The sequence below is a fragment of the Anser brachyrhynchus genome (assembly GCF_964034855.1).
Source record: "Anser brachyrhynchus genome assembly, chromosome: 24".
Taxonomy (NCBI): Eukaryota; Metazoa; Chordata; class Aves; order Anseriformes; family Anatidae; genus Anser; species Anser brachyrhynchus.
Window position 1 is genome coordinate 2627135 of NC_137717.1, and position 24052 is coordinate 2651186.

At 53.5% G+C, this 24052-nt stretch overlaps 1 protein-coding gene across 1 annotated transcript; it reads right to left on the bottom strand.

Annotated features, from left to right (window-relative positions):
• Window positions 1–346: 346 nt before the first annotated feature.
• On the bottom strand, window positions 347–24046 carry STK40 (serine/threonine kinase 40). The gene is made up of 12 exons (XM_080567398.1): window positions 23898–24046; window positions 17036–17148; window positions 14869–14988; window positions 13808–13893; window positions 13166–13309; window positions 11877–12104; window positions 10763–10815; window positions 7706–7821; window positions 4338–4482; window positions 4054–4173; window positions 3125–3209; window positions 347–2619 (listed from the first exon to the last, which is right to left on the bottom strand). The coding sequence occupies exons 3-12, from the start codon at window positions 14978–14980 to the stop codon at window positions 2401–2403; spliced, it is 1308 nt and encodes a 435-aa protein (XP_080423524.1). The 5' UTR covers window positions 14981–14988; window positions 17036–17148; window positions 23898–24046; the 3' UTR covers window positions 347–2400.
• Between the last annotated feature and the right edge of the window lie 6 nt (window positions 24047–24052).

Below are 24052 nucleotides of genomic sequence, written 5' to 3' on the forward strand. Positions count from 1 at the left end.
TGGGGCAAAGCCAGGCTGTCTGGGGCAATGCAGGGTGATTTGGGGCAATGTGCAGAGCGATTTGGGACAATAAGGGGCAATACAGGGCAATGTGCAGGGCAACGTGGGGCTATTCAAGGTGATTTGGGGCAGCGCAGGGTGATGTGGGGCACAGGAGGGCGATTTGGGGTAACGCAGGGTGGTGTGGGACAATGCAGGGCAATTTGGGACAATGCAAGGCGATGTGGGGCGCTATGGGGCCGCACAGGGCAGCTCCGCTCCGCGCACCCCCGCAGCGCCCCCGCGAGCACCGCAGCCCCCCCGGCCCCCCCCGGCCCCGTCCCCGCGGGGTCGCTGCGCGCCTGGGTCTCGGAACCAAGTTTTATTGCCGACATGCAGGAGGAGTTTGGATGCAGTACAAAAATAACGTCTTTATACAAACTTTTTTTTTTCCTTTTCTTTTTTTTTTCCTTTTTTCCTTACAATAGGAACCTTTTCTACAGCGTGTCACGCACCGCTCCCCCCGGCACCGCTCATGCCCCCCATGCACGACCCGCCCCCCCCCCCAAATTTTCCAGTTCGCTTTAACCCAAGCGCGATTCACCGTGCGGGAGCGCTCAGCACCGCGCAGCCTCGCAGAGTCCCCAGAATATTGCTTTAACTTCGGGAAACAGAAGAGAAAAGAGGTGGGGGGAGAGACGGGGAGGGGGAAAAATCGGACAGAGCCTGCGCAACTGGGGCCGGGGGGGGGGGGGCCCTGCTGGTGGCACGGGGGGGGGGCGAGGGACGGGTCGACCATCCTGGCAATAAATAAGGCTACGACTTGAAGCTACTGGCTCAGCTGGCTGGGGTTGGCGCAACCGTTCGGGTCTGTGTTAGTGTTCACAAGTCACCCGCCTGCTCTGCCAGCGTGCTTGGGCGAGGGGGAGGCAGGAGGTAATGCCCGGTGCTGCCCCGAGTTTGGGTCAAGCCCTGCGGCCGTGAGCGGGGTCCCCCCATGGAGAACCACGGCCTCGGAGGGGAAGGGTGCAGGCGGGGAGCCTGCCTGGGGCAAGGGAAGGCAACAACACGCTACGCTGCTCGCTCCCTGCAGGGCGAGGGCAGTGGGGACAGCCCCCAGGGCTCTGGGAGCAGTGCCAGCCCCAAAAGGGGGCCAGCACCTACGGCCAAAGGCCACAGAAGCCCCCCTGCCCCCACTCGCCCCTTCCCCGGTGCCAAAAGGGACCCCCGAGGACAGGGGGAGGCAGCCGGAGCGCCCCGCGCCGAGCAGGAGGCCCCGGGGGGCACCAGGAGCTGCAGGAGCGCCGTGCGAGAACGGGTCATCTGGCAAGACAGGCATCCAGTTCACAGAGTGAGGCTCAGAAACGACCGCTCCCGTTCTCAGCACGGCCCTGGGTGACCACCCGGGGCGTCCTTCTCCAGCCTCGGCACCACGCGGGGCGGTGGCGGGGCCGGGTGGCAAGATAAGCGAGGGAACAAATACAGTAGAGACTTCAGCCAGCCCCTTGCTAACTCTAGGCGGATTATTTTGGGAAGCTTTTTCACATTGTAACTCATATATTATATCTGTACCACAACTGAAGTGTGAAAAATGCTAAATCAGAATTAATGCAATTTTAACTGCACCTTAGGTAAGCTACTGAAAAAAAAAATAAGATTAAATCATATATTCTTACGGAACTAAAAGAATCAGTGAAAGGGAGGAAAGAGGTCAAAGGCCAAGCCGGGCCAAGTTCTGCACAACCTCTGAACGGCTGCGGACACGAGTCGGGCTTTGCAGCCATCGCCTGCAAGGACGAGTCCCGTCCCGTGCCGCGGGTCACGCCGGGTGACAACGCGCCGCCCGGGGTGCTGCAGCCCTCACAAGGCCACCGAGCGTGAGGCTGCACCAGAGCAGGCGGCACGGGCAGACCAACAAAAGGGTTGATGCAGATGAAAGGAAGTGGGAGGCTTCAAGAAATCCTTGCTTTCAAGAAACCCGGATAAATCTAAGCTTATTCAAACCATACGGAGCCAACGCCGTCAGCCGGCTCTCCATGCTACACGGCCGCAACTTTTGTGCCAGCAAGCCAGCTTCACCCTTGGTAGTCTTCTCCTTTCCCCCAGGCTTTGCTCGATCCAGAGAACAGCATGGTTAAAAAGACAAGAGAGGTAGATTACAGTCATGATTAAAAGCAGATTAGTCATCTAGGCTTCGATTTAAAAAACAGATTCCAGAAGATGCCAAGAGGCTGCTGCTTCCAAAACTAGCTTTTGAAAAAAAGTCTTCTCCCTCCAGAGCGATTCGTGCCCCCGAACAGAGCTCAGAAGAATTGCTACATTATTCTCCATCGCGGGACACCGGTATTGCTGTTGAGCTGTGGTAGGCGACGTGAAAGGCGGGCTGCAGGGCGGCGCTTGTGCTCTCGGAGGCGTGGGCAGCTACTTCCGAAGGTACCTCTGCGCCAGGATCGCCGCGTCCAGCGGGTTCATGGGCTGGGCGTCGTGGCCCAGGCGGCGCACGGGGGGGATGTTCCCAAACTGCCGCTTCTGCAGGAAGCTCTTGGCCTCGTGCAAGGTGTTCTTCTCCTCCGCCAGGAGCAGCTGCTGCCTCATGTAGTTCTCGAACTCGTACTGCGAGCACTCCTCCGTCACCTTCACCTGCGGGAGAGCCGCCTCGTCAGAGCCACGGCCAGGAGCAGCCCTCCTGACAAGCAGCCCCTCTGCCACTGCCTCCGACTGGCCTGAGCCACGGGAGGATAACGAGCTGAGGATAACGAGCTGGCGAGGTCACCGGCCACCGCTTCCAACAGGACAAACATCAGCAAGAGAGCAGGATGCAGAGCACAGCAGGGAGCCTGAGCCAGCACCGCTCCCCCTGCCCCAGCTCCCAGCTGCACACAAGCAGACACCGCTCGAGGAGAGCTCCCGGGGCCAGCGAGCTCGCTGCCATGCAGCTCGGCAGGCCGGAGGCCACGAGGGATGGGCATGCTTTGAGTAAATGTGGCACAGGGATGTGGAAAAGCAGTCTGGGTGTGCAGGTGCTGAGGGCTGCTAGGCCAGCAGGAGATGCAGCCCAGGGAAGCGCACCGAGCACCGCCAGCCCAAACGAAGCACGGCCACGAAGCCACAGCCCCAGCGCCGGGGGTGGCCCTCCTGCACCTACCTCCTGGGGGTTTTCAGGGTTAGCCACTTGGTCGTCAATGTCTGGCACCACCTGCAAGGGGCCGCTCAGCGAGGACATGGACTGCCTGCGGGGAGAGCGCTGCGTTAAGAGCTCCGCACGAAATCACGTCGTCATCCCCAGAGTCTTGCTTTTTGTTTTTAAACAGGATGCGGAGCTAACACAGGTGGGAGAGAAAGCAGCCACAGCTCCAAAAATCACAGCCTGCACAGCCGGCCCAGCAGGCAGCACAAGAACTCGGCCTGAGCGCACAGTGCGGCACAGACAGGAGGTCACAGGGCTGATGAGAGGGCTGCATAGATCACACGCTGCCAGGATGCAGTTCTGCTGGGGTGTGCTACTGGAATCTCACCCCAGCTGTTGGTTCGTGCCAGTCCCAGCATGAGATTTACCCTTAAAAGGCGTCTCCACCCTGCAACTGCAGCACACCCCTCTGTGTTAGGGTCTCCTGGCTCTCCCCCTCTAGAGATCTCATGCCTGATTTTATTTAAGAGTGTAAGCCTAATTACAAGCTTGTAGGAAGTGTCTGTATTTGGCCTCACGTGTACGTACAGCTATGCTATTCTTGACTTCAGTCAAGAAGTCTTTTAGACCTTAGTCTTTGAAGTCTTTTAAACTTTTAAAGTCAAACCTGGGGCAAGGGAGGGAAAGGAGCAGCGAAGGCCTCTCTGTACCCAGCACTGTTTCACAATTTTATTGTTTTACAGAACGCAACCCTTGTGGCAGCGATAAGCATCTGCACTGACCGTGCTGGCTGTGTCCCCAGCAGACACGGGATTTTAGACTTTCTGCAGTTCTCACAGATCACCCTCTGGTGTCCTGTGTCTGGCAGCAGCCTGCTGACCACGGCTGCACTAACACAGCTCGAGGCCGGAGATGCCACGCTCCTGCCTCGCTCCTATCGAACGTACCACGATGCTATGATGGAGCTGAGAGAATCCAGCACTTCAGACGCTGTCAGACGCTGCTGTGGATCCAGGACCAGCAGTTTTCGGATCAAGCACACAGTGTTTTCTGAGACCCGCCCATCCCTGGGAGAGAGAACGCACAGGTGAGGCCACGTGTCCGAGGGGGGCAGTCGGCAGCAGGATGCACAAGCAGGGAGCAGGGGTCAGGAAGCACAGCAGCCACTGCTGCTCTGACCCCAGGAATCACCACGAGGCTGACTCCCTGGCCAAGGACAGGCTGTACTCACTCGGGGATGGTGTACTCGGCAGCCTTGATTTTGCGGAAGAGCTCCTGAGGTATGCTGTCGTAGAAGGGGAACTGGCCATAGAGCATGGTGAAGAGCACCACGCCCAGCGCCCACATGTCACTGGGTTTTCCACGGTACGGCCGGCCTGCAGGGAGGGAGGAGACAAAAGCATTAAGATAGGAAGAGACAAAAGCAACAGGAATTACAGTCCTGCCAGCCCCTGCAGCCCACCGCCAGAGGTAAAAGCTCTGAAGCAACCTCTGCGCGTGTTCCTCTTTTCTAAGCACTGGTCAAAATGCTCGAGCCTTCCTACGGGAGGCCACTGAGAACCTCTTGTAAAGGTGCCTCTGTCACAAATTAGCAAGCCAGCGGTCCCCACAGAGCTGTCATCCTGTCTCTACAGAGGATGCTTTCCTTGCTGAGCGGCTAGGACGTGATCCGATAGCATCAGGTGAACAGAAGCACACAGTGTGGGAGCTCACACGACAGCCCACATCTGCCCCGGGGTACAGCTAAACCCAGGGAGCAGCCTTGCAGTGCTGCCTCTCAGAAATGCATCCACTCACTAACCGGCAGCACAACGAAGAGCCCAAGTTTCTCAGAAGGTTCCCTCTGTTTTAACTCTGCCTTCAGACACCTGCTTCGCCCCCTTCTCCATCCCCAGCAGACTGTCACCACCTTGAACGTTGCAGGCTCCACAGACCCACCCTGCTGCTAGTCCAGGCCAGGGGAGAAGAGAACGTAGGGCCAGCAGGCACGAAGCAGGGCAGGCAGGGAGGAAAGCCCCAGAAGAACAAGTGCTCCTCCAGCAAGGAGCGGCCCGACGCTCACACCAATGCCACCACACTGCCGGCGAGGGGGATTTAGGTGGAGGGGAAGATTTAGGGCATCGAGATGGCACTGGGCCTTCAGGACGGATCCCGAGAGGTGGCTGCAGGATCCAGCTGCGAAGGCGAGAGCCTCCCCGCAGAGGTTTTCCTGAGAGCTGCTGCGGGCCCAGCAGGCCCTGGGAGCCACTTGGTGGAAGCGCTGCTCATCCCTTCAGTGGCTCCACAGATCAGCCAACAGCAGCTCGCACGAGGGTCAGAACTGAAACTCCACGGCTGTACCACAGCACAGGATCGAGGGAATGGCTTCCTCTGACTCACACGGTGAGTCACTGCTGCAGCATTTGTTATTTGTACTAATTATTCTTTGCTTTATATGCTCAAAAAAAAGGCACCTCTCCCTCCTCCTCCAGCTTTTCCTGCTGTGACATTTCAGCAGCCACAAAACGCGAGCCACCTCTTAGCAGAAGACAGCTTCTCCCAGAGACTACAACAATGATTAATTCACCAGGCTTTTTGGGTTCCTCTCGCACAGGAGCATTAGCGATACAGACAGAAGGATGCTCAGAGTCTGCAGATGGTGGCGAAGCCTGAGCTGTCCTCAAGTAACTTTTCTTTCTGCCTCCGGAGGGGAGCTGCAGACTGAGCCACTTTGGAAAAGCAGTTTCAAGAGCACAGGAAGGGCTGTGTGTGGGGACGCTGGAGCTGGAGCACAGAGCGACTGCACCTGAAGGTGAGGAGTCCAGGCAGTGCTGCTGCAAGGCACTGTCCTGTATGTGAGGCTGGGTCTTGGACAGCCTCAGCTGTCAGAGAAGTGAGTAAAAGCAGCGTGCTCAGCACCTTGTGGCACTGCGGCACGCAGAGAGGCCGTTCAATGCACCACCAGGGGCTGTCGGAAGCAGCTGGGTGCCTGCAGCCCAGCCCAGCACCCCGGGCCAGCAGGAAGGAGCAGCTCCACGCCACCTTCACCAGACAGCAGCTAGCTGAGCCCCAGCCGCTCCACGCTCCTACAGAGCAGTTGGCTCCTGTCATCCATCTGGTCACGGGGGCCTCAGGATATCCTGCAGAACAGGAAAGGCCTGCAAAAAACACACGTCCCACCCCCCCGCCTGCCTCTGCCTCCCTTCCTGGCTCAGTCCTGCCCAGGAGGGAAGCAGCCTCAGACCTGCCTGAGAGATCACGACGAAGAGCTCAGCTGCGTTTATCGCCACCTCCTGTAACCCCGACAACAAACTGGGGTGAGTCTGCTGGCTCTCGCAAAGAGAGCAGAAAGGACTAGCTCCCTCTGAGGGCGTTTCTCAGATACAAAACCTTGGGAGACCAGAGACCAGTAAGGAACGACCCAAATCTTCTGCAGAGGAGTTCTTGGTGTTCTAACGGCATCCTCACGCGCACGAGTGGCACAGAAGGCTGGCAGGGGTTCTGGATTTCACACTAGCCATGAGCACACCACCAAGGGGTGCTGCCCAACACACTGCAGGCTCGTACAGAGAACAGTTGGTGCTGGTGACCTACTGGCCAGCTTTGGGCAGTTCACCATCATCCCAACACAAGCTTGACCCTGCCAATGGATAACCCCTGGCAGATGGGATGTGTTAGTGGTCATCTTGGGCTTCAATCTGCAGTTCAGCTCCAGCCCAAAGGAATTATCTGTGCTCAACAGAACGGCTCCATGACATGAGTTAATGCTTAGTAACTGGAGTCTGCACGGAGAGATGCTTCAAATGCACAGCCCCGACTGTAAATGCACCCTCTAACACTCTAGTCCAGCTCACCAGAGAGCAAAACCACTGCCTGCTCAGCTACTGCCAGCACAAAAGCTAGCACAGCAGCAGACCGCAGGGAAGAGAAACCTACTGAAGCAACTAAACAGACAGAAACCCCATCTGTTTCTGAAAGTCCCTGCGCTGCAAACAGTTAGAAGGGTGGAGAACCTTAGGAAAAGCTGTTTTCTGCTAGACATCTGCTTTAGGCCTCTGCTGAAGACAAGGTGCAGGCCAAACACACCGCTGGGCTGGCCTGGCATGATCATTCCTCTGTTTTTTAGCAACTCCTCTCAGTCAGCCCAGAAGCTGCCCCGAGGGTCAGCAGTTCCCTTCAGGAAACAAGTAGCTGCTGCTGCAACTGCTCCTTGGGCTGCACTGCCTGCAATAAACTGACCTTACAGGGGTTTGAGACAATTGGCTTAGTCCTAGGGATTTATCTGCAGCTCAGGCGAAGCCTCAGGAACAAAATTCAGATGTGGGAAATGGAACATCTTGTTTGCAGTCTGACTTATTTAGGAACAGGCAGGGAGCTTTTAATTAGCTTTGAAGTTCAGACTAACCTTAAGACAAGGTACACTCACACTTTCCCTTGATACTTGAAAAAATAGATCAAGTCTCATAATCGGGACCTAATTAAGGGGATCTCAAAAGGTGGGTTACACGTGGGAGCAGAATTAGGCAGCTTTCATTTAATGTTAAGAGCCACGAATAAAAGCAAAGCAAACATTAAAAGCAGGGGCTGTGAATTCCACCAAGGAGCAAAGGGGATGCCTACCGCTGAGCACATCTGGGCTGATGTAGGCAGGGCTCCCTCGCTGGTCCTTCAGCAGGTCATCTTCGCTCACCAGGTGCTTCCCAAGGCAGAAATTCGTTATGGTTATTCGATGAGTCCTGGGGAGAATCAGAAGGCATCAGTGAACAAGAAGCATCGTGCCACGAGCCAAACAGCACAAACAGAGGAAGCTGACACCAAAACAGAGATGTCTATGGGGAAAAGATGAGCAGAGTTGCGAGATCAACACCATCCTGACAGGGAGAGATTCTACACCCGTCAGCACAGCTTGCAAGGCTCCTACAGAGAGAATAAGAAAATCCATTTTACAGCTACGGACACAACCTACATCCAGCCTTAGTGGCACGCGGTGACACCTTGCAGCCACACGACCACCTCCCAGGACCAGCCTGACAGCACCCAGCAGGGATCAGCAGCACCAGGACCTGCACTTACGTGCTTGCTGACCACTGTAGGGCACGAACGTTAAGAAAGTAAAACCCTATTTTAAAAGCTGATTCTCCTCTACTTTTCCCTAACCACCTTGCATCTCCTTCCCACGTTTTCTGGAAGCTGAGGGAAAATACCCTACAGGAAGGGCTGCCCTAGGCAAGCCCTACTGCGCACTGCTTGCTCAAGCATCTTCAGTGGGTGACCACAGGACACGATCAGGTTCAGCGTGACCACCTGCACACTGCCCAACAACCCCGCTGCAAGAGTCCCACGGCAGTGTTACCCGCCTCCAGGACTGCTCTTCACAAAAGAGGGAAGATCTAATCACCATCAAAAAGCCTCCTACACTGAAACACTTCAGAAAAGGTGAGAACAGCGGGCACATGCAATTTCTGTATTGATACCCCTACTTCCCTACGGCATCACCAGCTCCAATTAACGACATTTTTAAGGCAAAGTGAGCCCGTTACGGAATTACTACCACATTCAATCTTCCCTGTCACTCAGGTAATTTGGCTCTTGACATACAGCTTACAGGACTGAGCAGAAAAACGCTGCCTAGAAGACTTCTATACTCTTGAAAAATATTACACAATAAAAGCCTGAAAGCACAAATTAAGTCAGTCAAAATAATCAAGAAATGTTTCCAGCGAGTCTCACAGACAAGAGAAATAAAACCAAGTGTGGGCTGGCAATGGAGAGTTGATTATTAAGACAGACTCGTGCTTAAGAAGTGTTAGCTTCAACTGTCAGGAGACTTCCCTGGCTGAATAGCAATTTGTGGGATTTGTTACAGACTTACAAGACAAAGTGTTCTAAGGGACGCTCGAACGTTCGGGGTTGCTTGGTTTTATTTAGTCCCTGAGATTTGATTTAACCTGTAGTCATCCAGCTACTGCGCTGACTACATGGAAGCCTGACCTTGTTGTGAGGCTTCACCGCATGCAGCTGGCAGGGGGCAGCGTCCAAGGGACCTTCGTTAGCCCAGAAGCCTAATGAGGACCTCGTAGAGTGACGCACAACTAACTTCGCTCCCCAGCCAACAGAGAAGACCTGGTGCTCTTTTGTGAGCACGTCTGGAACGGAACAAACACTTCTGATCAGTCCAGATGACTGGTCCTCTCCATGGTAATCTATTCTTAAGCCTCACCCACCCTTTCAAATGACTCACTGCTTCAGAGGCTGCAGTTGTTCCTCACCAGAGCCGATGGTCTTACGAGTAAAAAGCCAAAACATAACACACAGCGCAAAGAACGACTTTGGCAAGTACGGTCAGAGCTTCAAATACCTTCCCTTTCTTGCTAGTGGGGCCCCGTGCGTGCAGCGCTAGCTGTAGGTATCTCCACTGCACACTTTGCCCAGAAAAGGAGGGAAGCTCTGGGTGGATCCTTTAAAGAAGCAACCTTTGCCTGCCTCTTCCTAGCAAGGAGGAATCAAACAAGCAAGCAGAAGATATTGATCTTAAAGTCGCTATATAAAAAAATGTCTAAACAATTCACAGGCTTCCCTGAAAACTACTGGCTGTTATGCGTGTGTGTTGGGGGTGGGGGGACACCAAGGAGTTCAACCTCAAGAGGCAAAAATCTGTTTGCTTTCAAACAGTATTAGGGAAGAGGGGAAAAAAAAAGCAAGAGCAAGCTGTGACCACGGTGAACCTGAGTGCTTTGTGCAGACTCCGGAAGCCTGCAGACCTAAAGCCTTCCAATTTTTTATTCATTCCACAGAAAACCAGACAGAGTGTGAAAAGACAATGAATTCCGCTCATTCTTAAGGCTAGTGCAAAATATTTAGCCAGTAATGTAATACTGAAGAATACAGCAAAATATCCGAGCTGGAACTAGCGTGCCAACTAAACACATAAATCAAGGCAAGTGAAAACTCCAAGGAGCCACCAGGCAAAGCGTACGCTGCCCCCAGCTGCCTCTCACTTGGGCTGAGGCCATGCCCCACTGATGCTGCTCGTTCTGCTCCAGGAGGGCTGCTCCCTCCGGTGCCTGCACAGCATCCAAGACTTTGGATATTACTGCTTTATAAACTGGGGCTTGCAGCAAACCAGCTAATGGCATCAAGGAAGCTATTTCAAGCACAAACACAGACAGAAGAGCTTTTGTTTAGATAAGTAAATATTTTACTGCTAGCAAAAACACAGCAGTGTAGCAGTCAAAGATTTAACACTGCTGTGATTATGGTGCAGACTGCAGCGCTGGGAATTCCTTTAGCGCGATGGAAAGCGAGTTATGTGAACAGAACTACTCAACACATCTCAGTTCCTTCTTTCTTGTAAGAAGCATTTCTCTTACAGGTTTCTGAATTACTAGAAAATGTAGTTTTCAGAAGTTAGAGTCCAACAGAAAGTGCTGACATGATGTCAGCGAGCGTGGTGGAAGAGTGAACTATTTAAGTTGGGCTCAATTCGTTTTTGGAAATTAGCCCATAAACTCTGAACTGGATTTGTATTTTTGTGCAGCTCATTTCCACATCCCTCAGCCTTCTCACACAAAAGCGCTCTCAATGATTGCTGCCTTCAGTTGTGTTCCTAATAAAGCATCTACTTCAGGGAAAAAGCATAAAAGAACTGCCCGAACAGCAGCTCTCCTGCAGACTTACCTTTTGTTTAGCACCATGTTTCCTAGTTTCAAGTCTCTGTGCACAATATTTTTCTGTAAAATACGTAATAGTATAACATGAGCAAAGGCAGAATTGTCTAAATTCAATGCTTAGACAAAAGCACTAAGCATCTTTTGAAATTACGTTGTCTTCATTCTCAGACTAAAACAAAACAGGTGGGAACCACCCACCTCCTTCGGTAGTTTGCTTTCTTCTAGATATAAATTAAGAAAGGCAGAGCTGATTCTCACATACAGAAGGAACACTGAATGGTGACTATGTTAAATTAATTACAGTACTTGAAGACACTGGCTTTTGGGTTGAAAAGCAGGGGGGAAAAAAACAATAATGCCCACAGTCCTACGCCTAACACAAGGGGACACCTCAAAATAACCCAGATTAAGTTTTTTAGTCTGGTTGTGTTCCGGGTACTCTGTGCACTTCATTTTCAGTTCTGCTCAAAGGACAGACCAAGCAAATTCGCTCCTTTGGACATCCAGACAGACTTGAATGAAACCAAAAGGCCAGAAACTTAAGTGCCCGGGCTCAGTATGACCTCAGTAACGATCATTTTACCAAACGATATATAATTCATTGCTCTGCTGGGGAAGGATGGAAGCCCCCTGTTACAGGGTAAGAAGTCAGACATCAGCAGAATCTATTTTTGTTCCAGTAGCTCCTAGTTCATTGATCTCAAACTTGCAGCTTGAGGTTTTGATCTCACAAATCAATTCTTACATTGAGATTTATTTTGCTTCGAAAGGAAATAGCTTGGAGTGTTTCCTGCATCTGATTAACCTCTGCTCTCCTACTCTTCAGCGACCACTTTGAGGTTAATAACACTGTAGTTCACCTGATCTGCACCGAGTCCAGCTGGCCCCTCTCCACAGTCAACAAATGCTGCGTTATCATCGAGAAACTTGAGGGGAGGGGAAGGGAACGCTCTTTTATGGCTCGGGGCACGAGGTCTTACGCAGAACACTTATTGGGAAATGGCTGGAACACCCATCCTTCATAACCTTTCCACTGCCTGCACAAGGAAGCTTTAAAACATCTCATACTAACAGGAGAAGACCAAGCCCTCCAGCACAGAAAGGGACAACGAAGACCTTACCTTATGTAATGCTTCTACCACTCGTACCACATCATAAAATATCACAACCGTCTCTCGCTCACTGAGCCTCTTCTCTTTAATGACATAATGCTGCAGATTGATCAGATCTGCCGTTTTGTCACTGAAATCATGAGCACAGAGACAGTCTAACACAAGACAAATGCGCTTCTTCATTTTTCTGACCATTCTATTGGCTTCTAAATCTTCTATAATTTCGCAAGCTCGGTCCTACAGGGAGGAAAAAAAAGAGCAATAGTTCAGGGAAGCTATCTGGACATACTCACTGACACAGAGAGCGCCAGAAAATAAATGCACGTTGATCTCAAAGTAAGTGAATGCAATTATAGGCCTTGATCTTTGTCCCGAGTGGGGATTTCAGAAAGAAGATGCATGATCTGTACTTAAAGAAGCCAGAGGAAGTAAATGCCATTTGTTTACGTGTGTATATCAGTACTGATGCTGAAACATGCACCTTTAGATAAAGCCTAAAAAGCTCTGCAGTGGTACAGTCTGAATACTAGGGATCAAAGGCATCAATAATCAGAAAAATAGCAATCTCAGGACAAAAGCAGCAGTTGTTTCATAACATTAAACAGGACACTCGGGCTTGGTTTACTTAAGATATAGCACAGATGGCCTCGAGTGAAATGTCTGTTGACAAAATTTAACCAGCAAGCAAAGCAACTCCAACGTCCAAAGTGGTAATTCGTACCAGTCCCTCGTACCCATAAACAGTTCTCAGGGTGTTAACAGCATCACAATTCACTGGAGATGCTGATCAGCACATTTACTAGTTTGTTTTAACATGCTGAAGCAGTTTCTTGGCAACTTGTTCCTCCTTACAAGTCATCATTAAGCAGCAGAGAGACCGGAAAGCACAACTTCAGTTCTAAAGGTGCTCTACGAGCACAAATTAATTTGCCAGTAAAGCAGCTATTTTCCTCCCTGTGAAGCAGCGAGGCAGCCTATAAACGGCCATTACACAAGGTTTAAAAGGCCTCAGGTGCAATATCACAGGAGTCACTGTCAAACAAGTATCAAAGGGTGTGCTACGGTGTGCCTGCCCCATCTTTCACTGTTCTCACGCTCCCCAAATCCCAAACCCCGTTACATCACAAGGCCCTGCCACAAACTTGCTCGTTTGAAGCAGCGTTGATTAATCCCAGCGGTGTGCTGCTAATTCTGTATGCACAAGAACGGGGTCAGCGTGAACCGTACATTAAACAAAAGCAGCTGAAGCCAACAGCACTTCCTGGCGTTCCCCCAACCTGCACGGTGACCAGCTGTACCTGGAAGAGCCCGTGATGATGAACCACTCCTTCCTGATTGTGGAGCAGGGAAAGGAGAGAATACTCTGTGTGCAGCAGCATCTTGCCCTGTCGTTCCTCCTGCGTTTCTATTCCTTTATCACCCCTTTCTTCTAAAGTGAGAATCTTCAGGAAAAGGGAAAAGACCTTTACAACTCCCAGAAAAACCCAAACGCGCCCAGAGCTCTCACATTTCAGGCATTCACACGTGTATTTAACAGTTGGGTGTAATTACTCTGATTTGTACACTTGCCACAAACCTGTCTGAACTAAGAGCTGTGCAGAACGCACAGCATGAGTCTGATTAACACAGGAAAGCAGCTCAGGTGGTTTTTGCAAACACCCCAAGTGACCTTCCCTGCTGGAGCCACCGCTATCTCAGGTACCGTGGTGGAGACCTGAAGGCTCCAGGACAGCCCCACGAGACCAGCAGCCACAGCGGCCTCGTCTCAGAGCCAATCTCCACACCAGATCAGTGGTGCCTGGCAGGGCTGCCCTGCTGAGGGGAAGTTCCAGCAGCCATTTCCCTCAGTTCAGCCTGCACCAGACACTGCTGCAAGCGCTTCGTTGCGAGGGCAAAAGTTAGAGAGCTCTGAAGATGTGGAACTCCTGCGTTTTGCTTACCTTTAGCTGATAGAAGTCATCTGTCCCATCCTTTCTTGCCAAACACTGAACAATACTTGGCACAGGGGAGTTACCTAAACGTGGACCTAACAGCACAAAGCAAAAACAGACTTGTTTTCCTTTAAGCAGAAATGACTAATTCGGGATTACATCAGTATTCAAGTGTCACGCAGTTTACATTAGCTTAAGTCAAGTTCCTTCTTTTTCTGGAGACTGTCTTTCCACAAAGCATGATCTAAAGAAAAAAGTGGTACTGAGCTATGAACCCTTTTTGGACAGTGTTTCGGGTTCTTCACTAGAGAACCATTTAACAAAAAACCCCACACGCAGCACAGCTGTATTTAGAAATTCAAATTTCTGCATGCCTGAACCACACAGCTTTTACCTTTACTACCAACACCCACGGCAACTACTGGTAGCGCCTCCGAGCCTCACTGCCACCTCTGCAGGGACTGCTCGGGTGCAGAGGTAACTCCAAATTTCAGGTCAATGTACAGTCTCCCCTCTTCAGTTTAAATCTACTTCTGATCGATTAACCATTGGTTTCCACTGGGAAGTCCATCATGTTAAAGTCCATCAAGTTTTTAGCACTTTGTGTGACTTGTTGCAAACTAACAACTTTTCTAGCAACTCTTAAAAGCTAGCAGAGTGCCTTGCCCGGGCACACATCCATTATAATAGCCAGTACTGCATTACTTAGCTGTCTACATGCTGATTTGACAGAATGTTCCAGGCAAAATGGGTTAAACACATCCCTAGAACTCTAACTGAAAAGCCTCTGAATTTGCTTTTTTATCAAAGTTTAAGAATGTAGTTTAAAAAAAAGTAAAAGTAAAAGCAAGGGTTCACATTTATCTGAAAGGACATGCCCGCCTTGCTGCATTAGCATTACAGATCTCTTTAGTTTGACCAGCTGCAAGGGTTGCTGCTCTGTTACATCATGGGAATTGCTCTGGTATAAGGTGCTACGTTACACATCTGCTTTGCCCTTCATTTTCAGTTTTGCAATCAGCAGCTCTCTATCTTGAGAACTAAAGAGGAAGAAAACCCTCCCTGCTTACCCAGAATAAAAGGGCCCGCTCTCTTGGCATTATTTCCAGAAATCCCTGTACAAAGAGCTTTTGCCTTAGTGGATGTTTCCCCAGCTCCTCTGTCTGATGCTCGCCGCTTCATCCTCGGCTCTTGAAAGAGAGAGAAGATCACATTTTGGTGAGCAGCTGAGTTAGTTTCCTCATACTATCCCTTATTTCATACAGGAAGGCTTTCACTTACTGATGCGCTTGTCTCTGCCTACTCGTGCTTCTGTGGAAAAAAAACACAACTACGGCTCATTTATTGATAGCCCAGTTGTGGGCTGGAGGCTTAATGCATTTTGAAGGTATAAATCAGGCTCATTATTCAAAGCAACGTTTCCTAGAACAGTTGTTTGAGAGACATAGTGGGAACAAGTCAAAATAATTAGAGCTTGTTTTACAGCAAAAACAAGTTTGCACATTAACATATTTCAAAAAAAAAACACTCTGAAAGCAGATGCCTAAGTTATCCTTTTGCATGGGTGCCTACTTCTGATTCAGCCTATGGGCTTGTGCAGATCCATTCAGAGAACTCCCCTGCAGCCGGCTCACCAAGCACCCCAGAGGTTCAAGTCTATTCCTCGAGCAGCCACGAGCACAGGACATTTCAGCTGACCTTAAAAATGAACGATATCTTTCACCTTTTCTAGCAAGGGCACGGAAAACCAACACACACTAGTTACTGTGGAATTCATTTAATTTAACAATGATTTTTTCAAAAAGGCACTTTTAGTCTTGGAATAAGTGCTCTCTCTTTGTACCTCGTTAGGCTCGAAGCTTTTTATTGCTTCCTCCATCCATCTCCATGCCATACAACTGGACTGAGCAGAACACCTGAAATCTGAGTCTGACATGGGGAACATTGCCTCGCTGCAGCCTCCTCACACAGGAAGGGTGCTCTGTTCAGCTTACAGCCCTGCTACCTGCCTTTAATTGATATCCTAATGAAGGGAAACGCTGCGGTGTCAGGACGTGGGCTCTCTGGCACTACCACCAGCACACAGCAATTCAATCCAACAGATGAGAACCTCAAGCTTTGCATCAAAGTACCCAAGGTCCATGCGTACCCCCACAGCTCTCGAGCACAAACAACCAGAAGTCACCAACTTCTGCTTATTCTGGCAGAGCAGAAAATCCGATTTCCAACATGAATATTCTGCTACTCAAAAATCTAAAGAGAATCTGAGGTGGCAGTGAAAAACCGATACCTACAGGGCCAAATAAATTCAAGCCTCAGTCACTGAATCTTCTCTTCCCCAAAGCAAAGTCCTGTTTTGGCTTAGCAGGAAGAGAGCCTCTCACACTTGCTGCCAAGCAGTCCTTCACACGCAGCATGCTCAACGTAAATCAGCTCCATCAAACTGAAGTTGTGTTTCCAATACACTTTGTCCTCACCTTTCTCTCTTGGAAAATAGTTTCAAAGGCTTTCACAAACATCTACACATTAAATGTTCGTGCTCTGACATTTCAAAGGTTGATTTTTTTTTTCTTCTAAGGGGGCTGGGAGAGAGGAGGAACTAAGCACAGATCCATTTTCTTCCTCTGAGCAAGTCAAAACCAAGCCCTGCTGGTCTTCCCTAAGAGGTTACTACAGCAGACCAAGAAAATATTTTGGGTTGTACTTGTTTAAAAAAAAAAAAAAAAAGGTCTCAGAGTTTCAGCAAGTCAGAGACTGATAAAATCACCATACTTTGAACGAGGCTGGGACACTCACCCTCTGGCAGCCCCACCCTTTCTGTAGCCACAACAGTGATCTCATTGCATTAATTATCTAGCAGTATCTGTCACCGAGGTCAGAGATAGCAAGAGAGATTAGGTGAGAAGCCTTTCAGCAGGCTGCACATCCCTGCACTACTGAATTCCACCAAAAGTTCACATCTGGGAAAGAGAAACATTACCAGGCCCAGCTGCTCCAGCATCTCCAGATCCTTGCTTCGTTCCTTCCCCATCCCTGCCCTAATGTTTGGTTGTGCCTTATAAAGTTCTCCGCTCCTCGCAACGCAATCAGCCCTGCTGGAAACTTATGAGTAAGATTTCCACAGGAGAAACCCCACTGCACAGAAACTCTGAGATAATGACCCTTGTGCAATCGGAGCCGGATAGGAATCTCTGGTGCAAACGGCGTTATCGTAAACAAAACGATCCGAGCACTCACGTAGTTCAGCATCAACTGTATCTTGACTCTTCTTCCAAACTAGGTTTTCCAACGTCTCAGGAGACAGGAGTCATCACCTCGGAGAAGGCAGGATGGTCGAGAGGTCGAGGGCTCTGTAACGCGAAACGAGATACACTTGATGCTGCGCTTCTGGATTATTCCTGATTACAGTAACGTGGTATGCACCCAGACTTCTGCAGCCTGAGACATCTGTGTTTGTTTTGGCTCAGAAAGGGCCCGAAACCTCCCGCTATCACATGAGAGAACGAGAAGGGCTCTGCGAGTTTAGTCACCAAGGAGTCACAGACGCACGGCCCTGCGCAGAGAGGCAAACACGAGCGTCAACGGCCCCCAGTGACATTTTGTGATGTGACACACATCTGCACAGCACAAACACACACATTCTGCACTTTAACCTCCACCGCAGCACACTGGCTTGCCTGCTTTAACCTCCTCTCTAGCATACCCGCGTTAGCGATGCTGCCACAACAGAACCTTCATCACGGGACGTAATTTTTAAGTCACGGTAATACCGATGCTTAAAGCTTGGACTAGAACAGCACAATTTTGGCAAAAGGCAGAGAACACCACATTGAGTCCCACCCTTACAAACCCCCACTGCAAACTGATTCCTTGTTACAGCTTATATTGGACTCTTTATATACAAAAAACAATCAAGCTAGTGGCACTTGGTGCTGCTTAGTGGTTCACCCAGCCCCACCAGAAAGGATCCATTTACAACTTACAACGGACCCTCCAGAACCGCACCGACCCCCAGAGCTCCGCGTTTAACCCTCAGGTACCGCACACGCCGCCCGTTTGATGACCCAGGCCGGCTCACACCCAGTGATCGATCAGGCCATCGACGGCAGGCACGTAGGGAACACGTGGGAGCCGGGCTGCCAGCACCAGGAGGCTGGGGGGTGGCGGGACGAGCAGGCTGCACGGCGCCAGCCTGCAGCGCTTTCGGGACGAGCTGTCTGCGCACAGAGCACCTCTGGGGGTGCCCCAGCCCGGCTGCTCTTTACGGACACCCTCCAATTTCAAGCAGCATCCTCGTGGGAGCAGGAGAGGAAACACCAACGTGCGCTCAAGGACGAAGGACGACCCTGCTCGTGCCACCCAGGGCACCTTGCATCCCACCTCCCTGCTCAGCATCCGCTGGGCCTCAAGGCAGCGGGGACAGCGAGGGCAGCAAAACCCCACAAAAAAACAAAGGGACTGCCCCGTAGGAGCCAGAGCTGCCTCCAGCTCTGGGCTTCCACGTGAGAGCGCTTCGTGCTGAGCTCCTTTGTGGAAAGAGCAAAGGGAAGTCAGATGCAGGAAGGTCTCGGGACAAAGGGGGGAGAAGCAGGGGCAGGCGCAGTGGCAGGCAGGAGGACCGTTCCCTTTTCTGCGCGTTGCGTAACCCCGATTAGAGCAAGGAAATTGGTCAAAAGGCCGCGGAGTTCGTTGTGTAAGCCTCCCGCAGCACCGAGGCCATCCATTCGGCACGGGTCTAAAAATAGCGTTTTAAGACAGGGCTTAAGGAAAATACACTGAGCAGCCACAACTGCAAGGCGGGAGGCTCCCTCCCCGCCGGGCCAGCAGGTGCCTTCTACCCACGAACTCATTTCATCTCGACACAAAGCTCTGAGTCCAAGGGGCTCTGCTGCAAGCGCTCGCGGCACAAAGCCGGCAGCGCTCAGACACAACTAACCGCACTGTGTGCTGGAGGAACGAGCCTGAAGTTAGTTTTAGGCTTAAAATTACTCCGCAGCTGGAAACGGAGACGCCAGCCCCGCAGCAACCCTTGGCACTCGGAGCTGGGAGCAGGATGGGTGCGATGGGGGATCCGTCCTGTCCTGACGGCATGCTGGGTCCCTCTTCTCACCCTGCTGCTAGCGCGGCGGGGCAGCAGAGCTTCTCCAGGACAGGTTTACTCACAGCACGCAGGTGAGGGGCTGCTGCACCACACAAGGGCTCCTCCTCCAGCACAACGAGCAGAGAGAGCGAAGAGGCAGCAAGCGGAGCCCCGCACGTGAACCCGTCAGGCTGCAAACTGAGCTCTTCCAAAATTCAGACGTGGTGCAAGGCTCAGGACCAGCAGGGTTCCTGTGGAAGAGGTGGTCAGCCTTCGAAACGTGAAGAGCACGCCTCTAGCAATCTACAGGCAGCCTCAGGAGCCAGGTACCTGGGGTTTTCCAGCCCTAAAGACTGCAAAATCCTCCTTTCAACCTCAGCAAGATCCGTCTCAAGAGAGAGCACCCAACACTGCTGCAGAGCCGGACCGAGAGCATTCATCCTTTCAAAAGCCACCCGAGGGACGCGGCCGTGGGTACTCGCAGGGTGGGTTCACCGCCCCCTTCCCCCCAAAAACAAACTGTTCGAACCGAGTCGAGCAGCCCCCGCTCCGCCATCTGCGGCACCAACAGCCTTCCTCGCGCAGACGAGGAGCCTCGCACAGAAATCCGCCGCCTGCTTCTGACGCGCCGCATCCAACGTCCCACCGGAGGAGCGGCCGCAGCTCCTTGCTGCACCAGCTCTGCCTTTAATGGAATTATTAATCAAATCATTCTGCAGGCCTCGACGCAACGTCTTTTAATTACGTAGCTTAAGGACACGGGCTAATTCCTGAATTGCCGCGCGACGTTCCAGTGCCCGGTACGGCAACAAAGGAAAGCGAGAGCAGGCAGCTGCCCTTTTCATCCCAGATTAAAGAGCAGGCAGGGCCTGCAGTCCGGCAGCCACCACTGACAGCAGGAAAAAAAAAAAACACAACAAAAAGAGCACCTTTGGGGCGTTAACAGGATTACTCAGCACCACAGAAACTAGTTAAGAAACTGGAAGAGCTGACAGAACCTCAGCGACGCTTTCTGGTTTTATCTCACGGGGGACGAAGCAGGTCACTCTGTGGTTACGCTTTCTAGTGTGACATTAGAAAGACAACCCAGAAGGACGCGCAGACACTGCTCTTCTCCAGCCACCGGCGTCCCCCCGGCGTCACCAGCTGTGAATTACCTCTGCCGCCACCCCTCGAGAAGCTCGCTGCAGACGGGACGAGCTCGCTGCGCCTCACCCGGGCTCCTGCATCCCCCTGTCCTCGCCCAGACAGGGAGACCCCTCCCCAACACGGGGTTTGCCACGGTTTGGTTTTTGGGCAGCCCAACGCCGCACCCGGCGCCGAGCTGGAACAAAGGTCCCGGTTCATTCATTTCTGTTTTTAAACGGCGAATTCCAGCTCATCGGGAGCGAAGCTGGACAGGACCTGAACACCCAGATGAGGACTAACGTGAAATGAACAAAACCTGGGCTACGGTCTGACAAAGATTAACACGAAGTGAGCAAAACCCGGGCTGTGGTCTGGCTCCTCAGCGCAGGAACGCGCGGCAGCAACAGGCTCGGGTGGCAGCGAGAGCGTGGCCATCGCCTCGCCCTGCCACACACCTTCCCCCGAGACCCCGAGACCCGCTGCTCGGGGAGAGGCAGGGCTGCCCCAGGACAGCTGCCCTGAAAGGTGGAGCACGAACCAGCCCCGACGAAGAGTGGCTGGGAGCTTCTCTGCCTGCACCCAGCGGCGGTCGGATCAGCTGCAGTGTTCTGGTCGCTTTGCTGTATGGGAGCACTAACTTTTACAGACCTACGGCACCAAAAGCTTTGCAAAAGTTCTGCAAAAGAAATATAAATAATTAAAAAAGAGGGAAAAAAAAAAAAGGTCCACCGGATGACTCAGAAAGCCAACAGTGCAACCCGCGTGCGGCGCCGCGAGCCCTTCCAGGAAGGGACGCCTCCTCCAGAAAGAGGAGCCCTGACTCAGAAAGTTCTTGGAAACGCACGGAGACTCACCGAGCTGCTTCCCCGCGCCCCAGCCAGCTCCGAGCGGGACGCCGAGCTGCTCCCCCCGAGCATAGCCACGCTCTCAAGGCGGCACCCCCAGCCCCGAACCCTGAGCCCCACGGGGGAGTCGAGGCGGCCGCCGGCAGCCCCCGTGGCACCAGGGGACTCCCACGCACCTTGCTCACTCCAGCTGCTGCCGGTCCGCGACTTTGTAGGGCCGAGGCCACCTGCAGGAACCACGGGGGAGGAAATCCCTTCCAGGCCCCCGGGGGAAGCTCCGAAGCGCAGGAATCCAGCGCCCTAACCACGGCACGAGCTGGCAGCTGTGGCAGCGCTGCCTCCAAACCCTCTGATGCATCAGCACCCCGGCTCGAGGACTCATCCCAACCCCGGACTCACGCTGGGAGTTCCCTGCCGGGTTACACAAACACCACCTCCAGCTTAACCCCTTCTCCCCGCAGCACCGGAGAGCCTGGGAGCGAAACCCGCAGCCCCGGGGACGCCCGCGCCGAGCCAAGCGGGCACTGCCCTTAAAACCTGCACCAGGCAGGACCAGGCTGGGGTTTTTGATCCGAGCTGACGTTGCCGCGTGCGTTCAGCGCTCCATAAATCACCGCAGCGGGACCTTCCTCACGCACACACGGATTCTCGCCTGACTCAGGCGTGCTGACACTTTTACAGCCAGGTGTGGTCGCTCGGCTCGATAGGGAAACGATACCGGGCTCATCAGCGATACTCTGCTCGCCGAGCCCCGGCTTGGTGTTAAATAACAGGGACTTCTAAATAATAGAAGTTACCCACACGGTTAATTCCTACCCTATTCCTGTCCCTCAGCACCAGTTCTTAGCGCCATGCTAGTGTTGCTGTAGTTTGTATCACGAAAGCATTTTGATGCACTGCAAGTTAAAAAAAAAAAAAAAGGACAACAGCTAACGAAATCAGACTATTTCACCCAGAAGATTACAGCAGGAGCAGAGCTTCCTCCAGTCCAGCAGGAGCTCAGGCAGGATGCCCTTCACCAGGCAGCAGCTGGGTGCCTGCGAGGTGTCCGGAGACAATTCAGCGACATCCCGAGGACAAGCAGCAGCTGGATGCGAGGGGGCTTTTTAAGTACCGCGGCTGTGTGACCAAGCCAGCGGTGCGGATGCCACAGAGAAACAATAAAAGGATGTAGCAGCAGCGCTCCGGCATCAGGGAAACTCTTCCCACATCCGGGCGGCTCAGCCCAGGGGCTGCTCGCTCACAGCCTGCCCGCGGGAACGTGCCCGCAGCCACCTGCACGAGGCCCTGCTCCCGTACAAGTTTCCAACAGACCCCGGTAACGCCCGGGATCCCCTACGGCCAGCAGAACTCCTCACCAACAGGCGAGCCCAGCCCCTTCCTGGGAGCGTTTCGTTTCTGCTCCCTGAAAGCCACAGGCAGCGCGGGGACCACTTGTCACCTGCGGCAGCGGGACGGGCGCACGGGTGCTGTCGCGTGGCAGCGGACACAGGTTTTGTTGACAGAGCTGCCAGGGTGTTTTCAAGAAGCGTTTCTGCAGCAGGAGAAAGTCGCAGTTGTATCGAGCGCAAACGCAGAGCTCAGGTAACCGGCAAAACCTACGGGCTTTGTGCAGGAACGAGTTCCCCGGAGATTTCACCCCCGGAGTCTGCCGCTGAGAGGGAAGGGAGCAGACAAACCCCACCTAACAGCGTACAGAGCTGCGGGATGAAAGAGGATCTTGGGAACTGCAGTGGCGTTAAAAACCCCAACTCCACCTTGGCTGAGCTCTTCTCCCCTCACACATGTTCAAAGAGCAGAAAATCAGCAGCCGCTGCCTCCTCCATCACCCAGCACAACGTAAAAAACCCAAACCCCGAGCAAGGAGGCCACCAGCACCAACGAGCCAACAGCTCGTGGTTACACTGCAGCAAGAAGCACCGCGTGAGTGCTGCTCTGCACATCCAGCCCCTCTGCTGTGCCCCCAGCCAGGCAAAGCCTCGCCAGCAGCCCTGTGATGACAAAAAGCAGGTCACCAGGCCCTGACTGTAGGAACCAGAGAATCATTAGGGTTGGAAAAGCTCTCCAGGATCACCTGGTCCAACCGCCCCCTATCACCATCACCTGCTAACCATGCCCCCAAGCCCCACGTCCAACCTCCCCTTGAACACCCCCAGGGACGGGGACTCCACCACCTCCCTGGGCAACCCGTCCCAACGCCTGACCGCTCTTTCTGAGAAGAAATGTCTCCTCATTTCCAGCCTGAGCCTCCCCTGGCACAACTCGAGGCCGTTCCCTCTGGTCCTATCCCTGGTTACCTGTGAGAAGAGGCCGACCCCAGCTCCCCACACCTCTCTTTCAGGCAGCTGCAGAGAGCAATGAGGTCTGCCCTGAGCCTCCTCTTGTCCAGACCAAACGCCCCCAGTTCCCTCAGCCGCTCCTCACAGGACTTGTGCTCCAGACCCCTCACCAGCCTCGTAGCCCTTCTCTGGACATGTTCCAGGGCCTCGATGTCCTTCTTGTGCTGAGGGGCCCCACGAGAGCCGTGCTGGGCAGCGGCACAGACCCCGCTCACCTCCCCAGGCCAGGAGCCCTGGTTTTGGTGGCCAGGCCCTCACACGGCACCGGACGGGCCCCGTCCCCAGGGTCCTGCCCCCCCCCCCCGCCACCTCCCTCCCGAGGGGGGCTCGGGGACGGGCCCAGCTCCTCAGGGAGACGCCAGCACGCGTTGAACCGGCGGGGGAACGAGACCCGGAACCGGCGAAACCTCGGGGAGAGCTGCGGGGCACCGAGGGGGACCGGGAGGGGACCGGAGAGGAACCCATGAAGCCTCCCCCGGCACAGCGGGGACCCAGCCGGCCCCCCCCCGCCTCCCGGCCATGTCCCCGCTCCCCCCTCCCAGCCTTGGGCCGAGCCCCCCGTGACGGACCCGGCCCCGCGGCCTCCGTGGGGCCCTGCCGGCCGCGCTGCCCGGCTGCCGAGCCGCGGGGCCGGTACCACGGGCGGCCGAGCGGTGCCGTGCCCGTGCCCGGCCCTCCCCACACCGCCCCGGGCCGCCCCCGCTCACCCATGGCCCCGGGGCCGCCGCGGCCGCCGCCGCCTCCCGCAGCCGCAGCCCCGCGGCCTCCGCTCGGCGGCCACCTGACAGCGGAAGTGACGCACGGCCCGGCCCGGCACCGCCCCGCCCCGCGCCGCCATCCCGCCTCCTGGCGGCCGCCACCG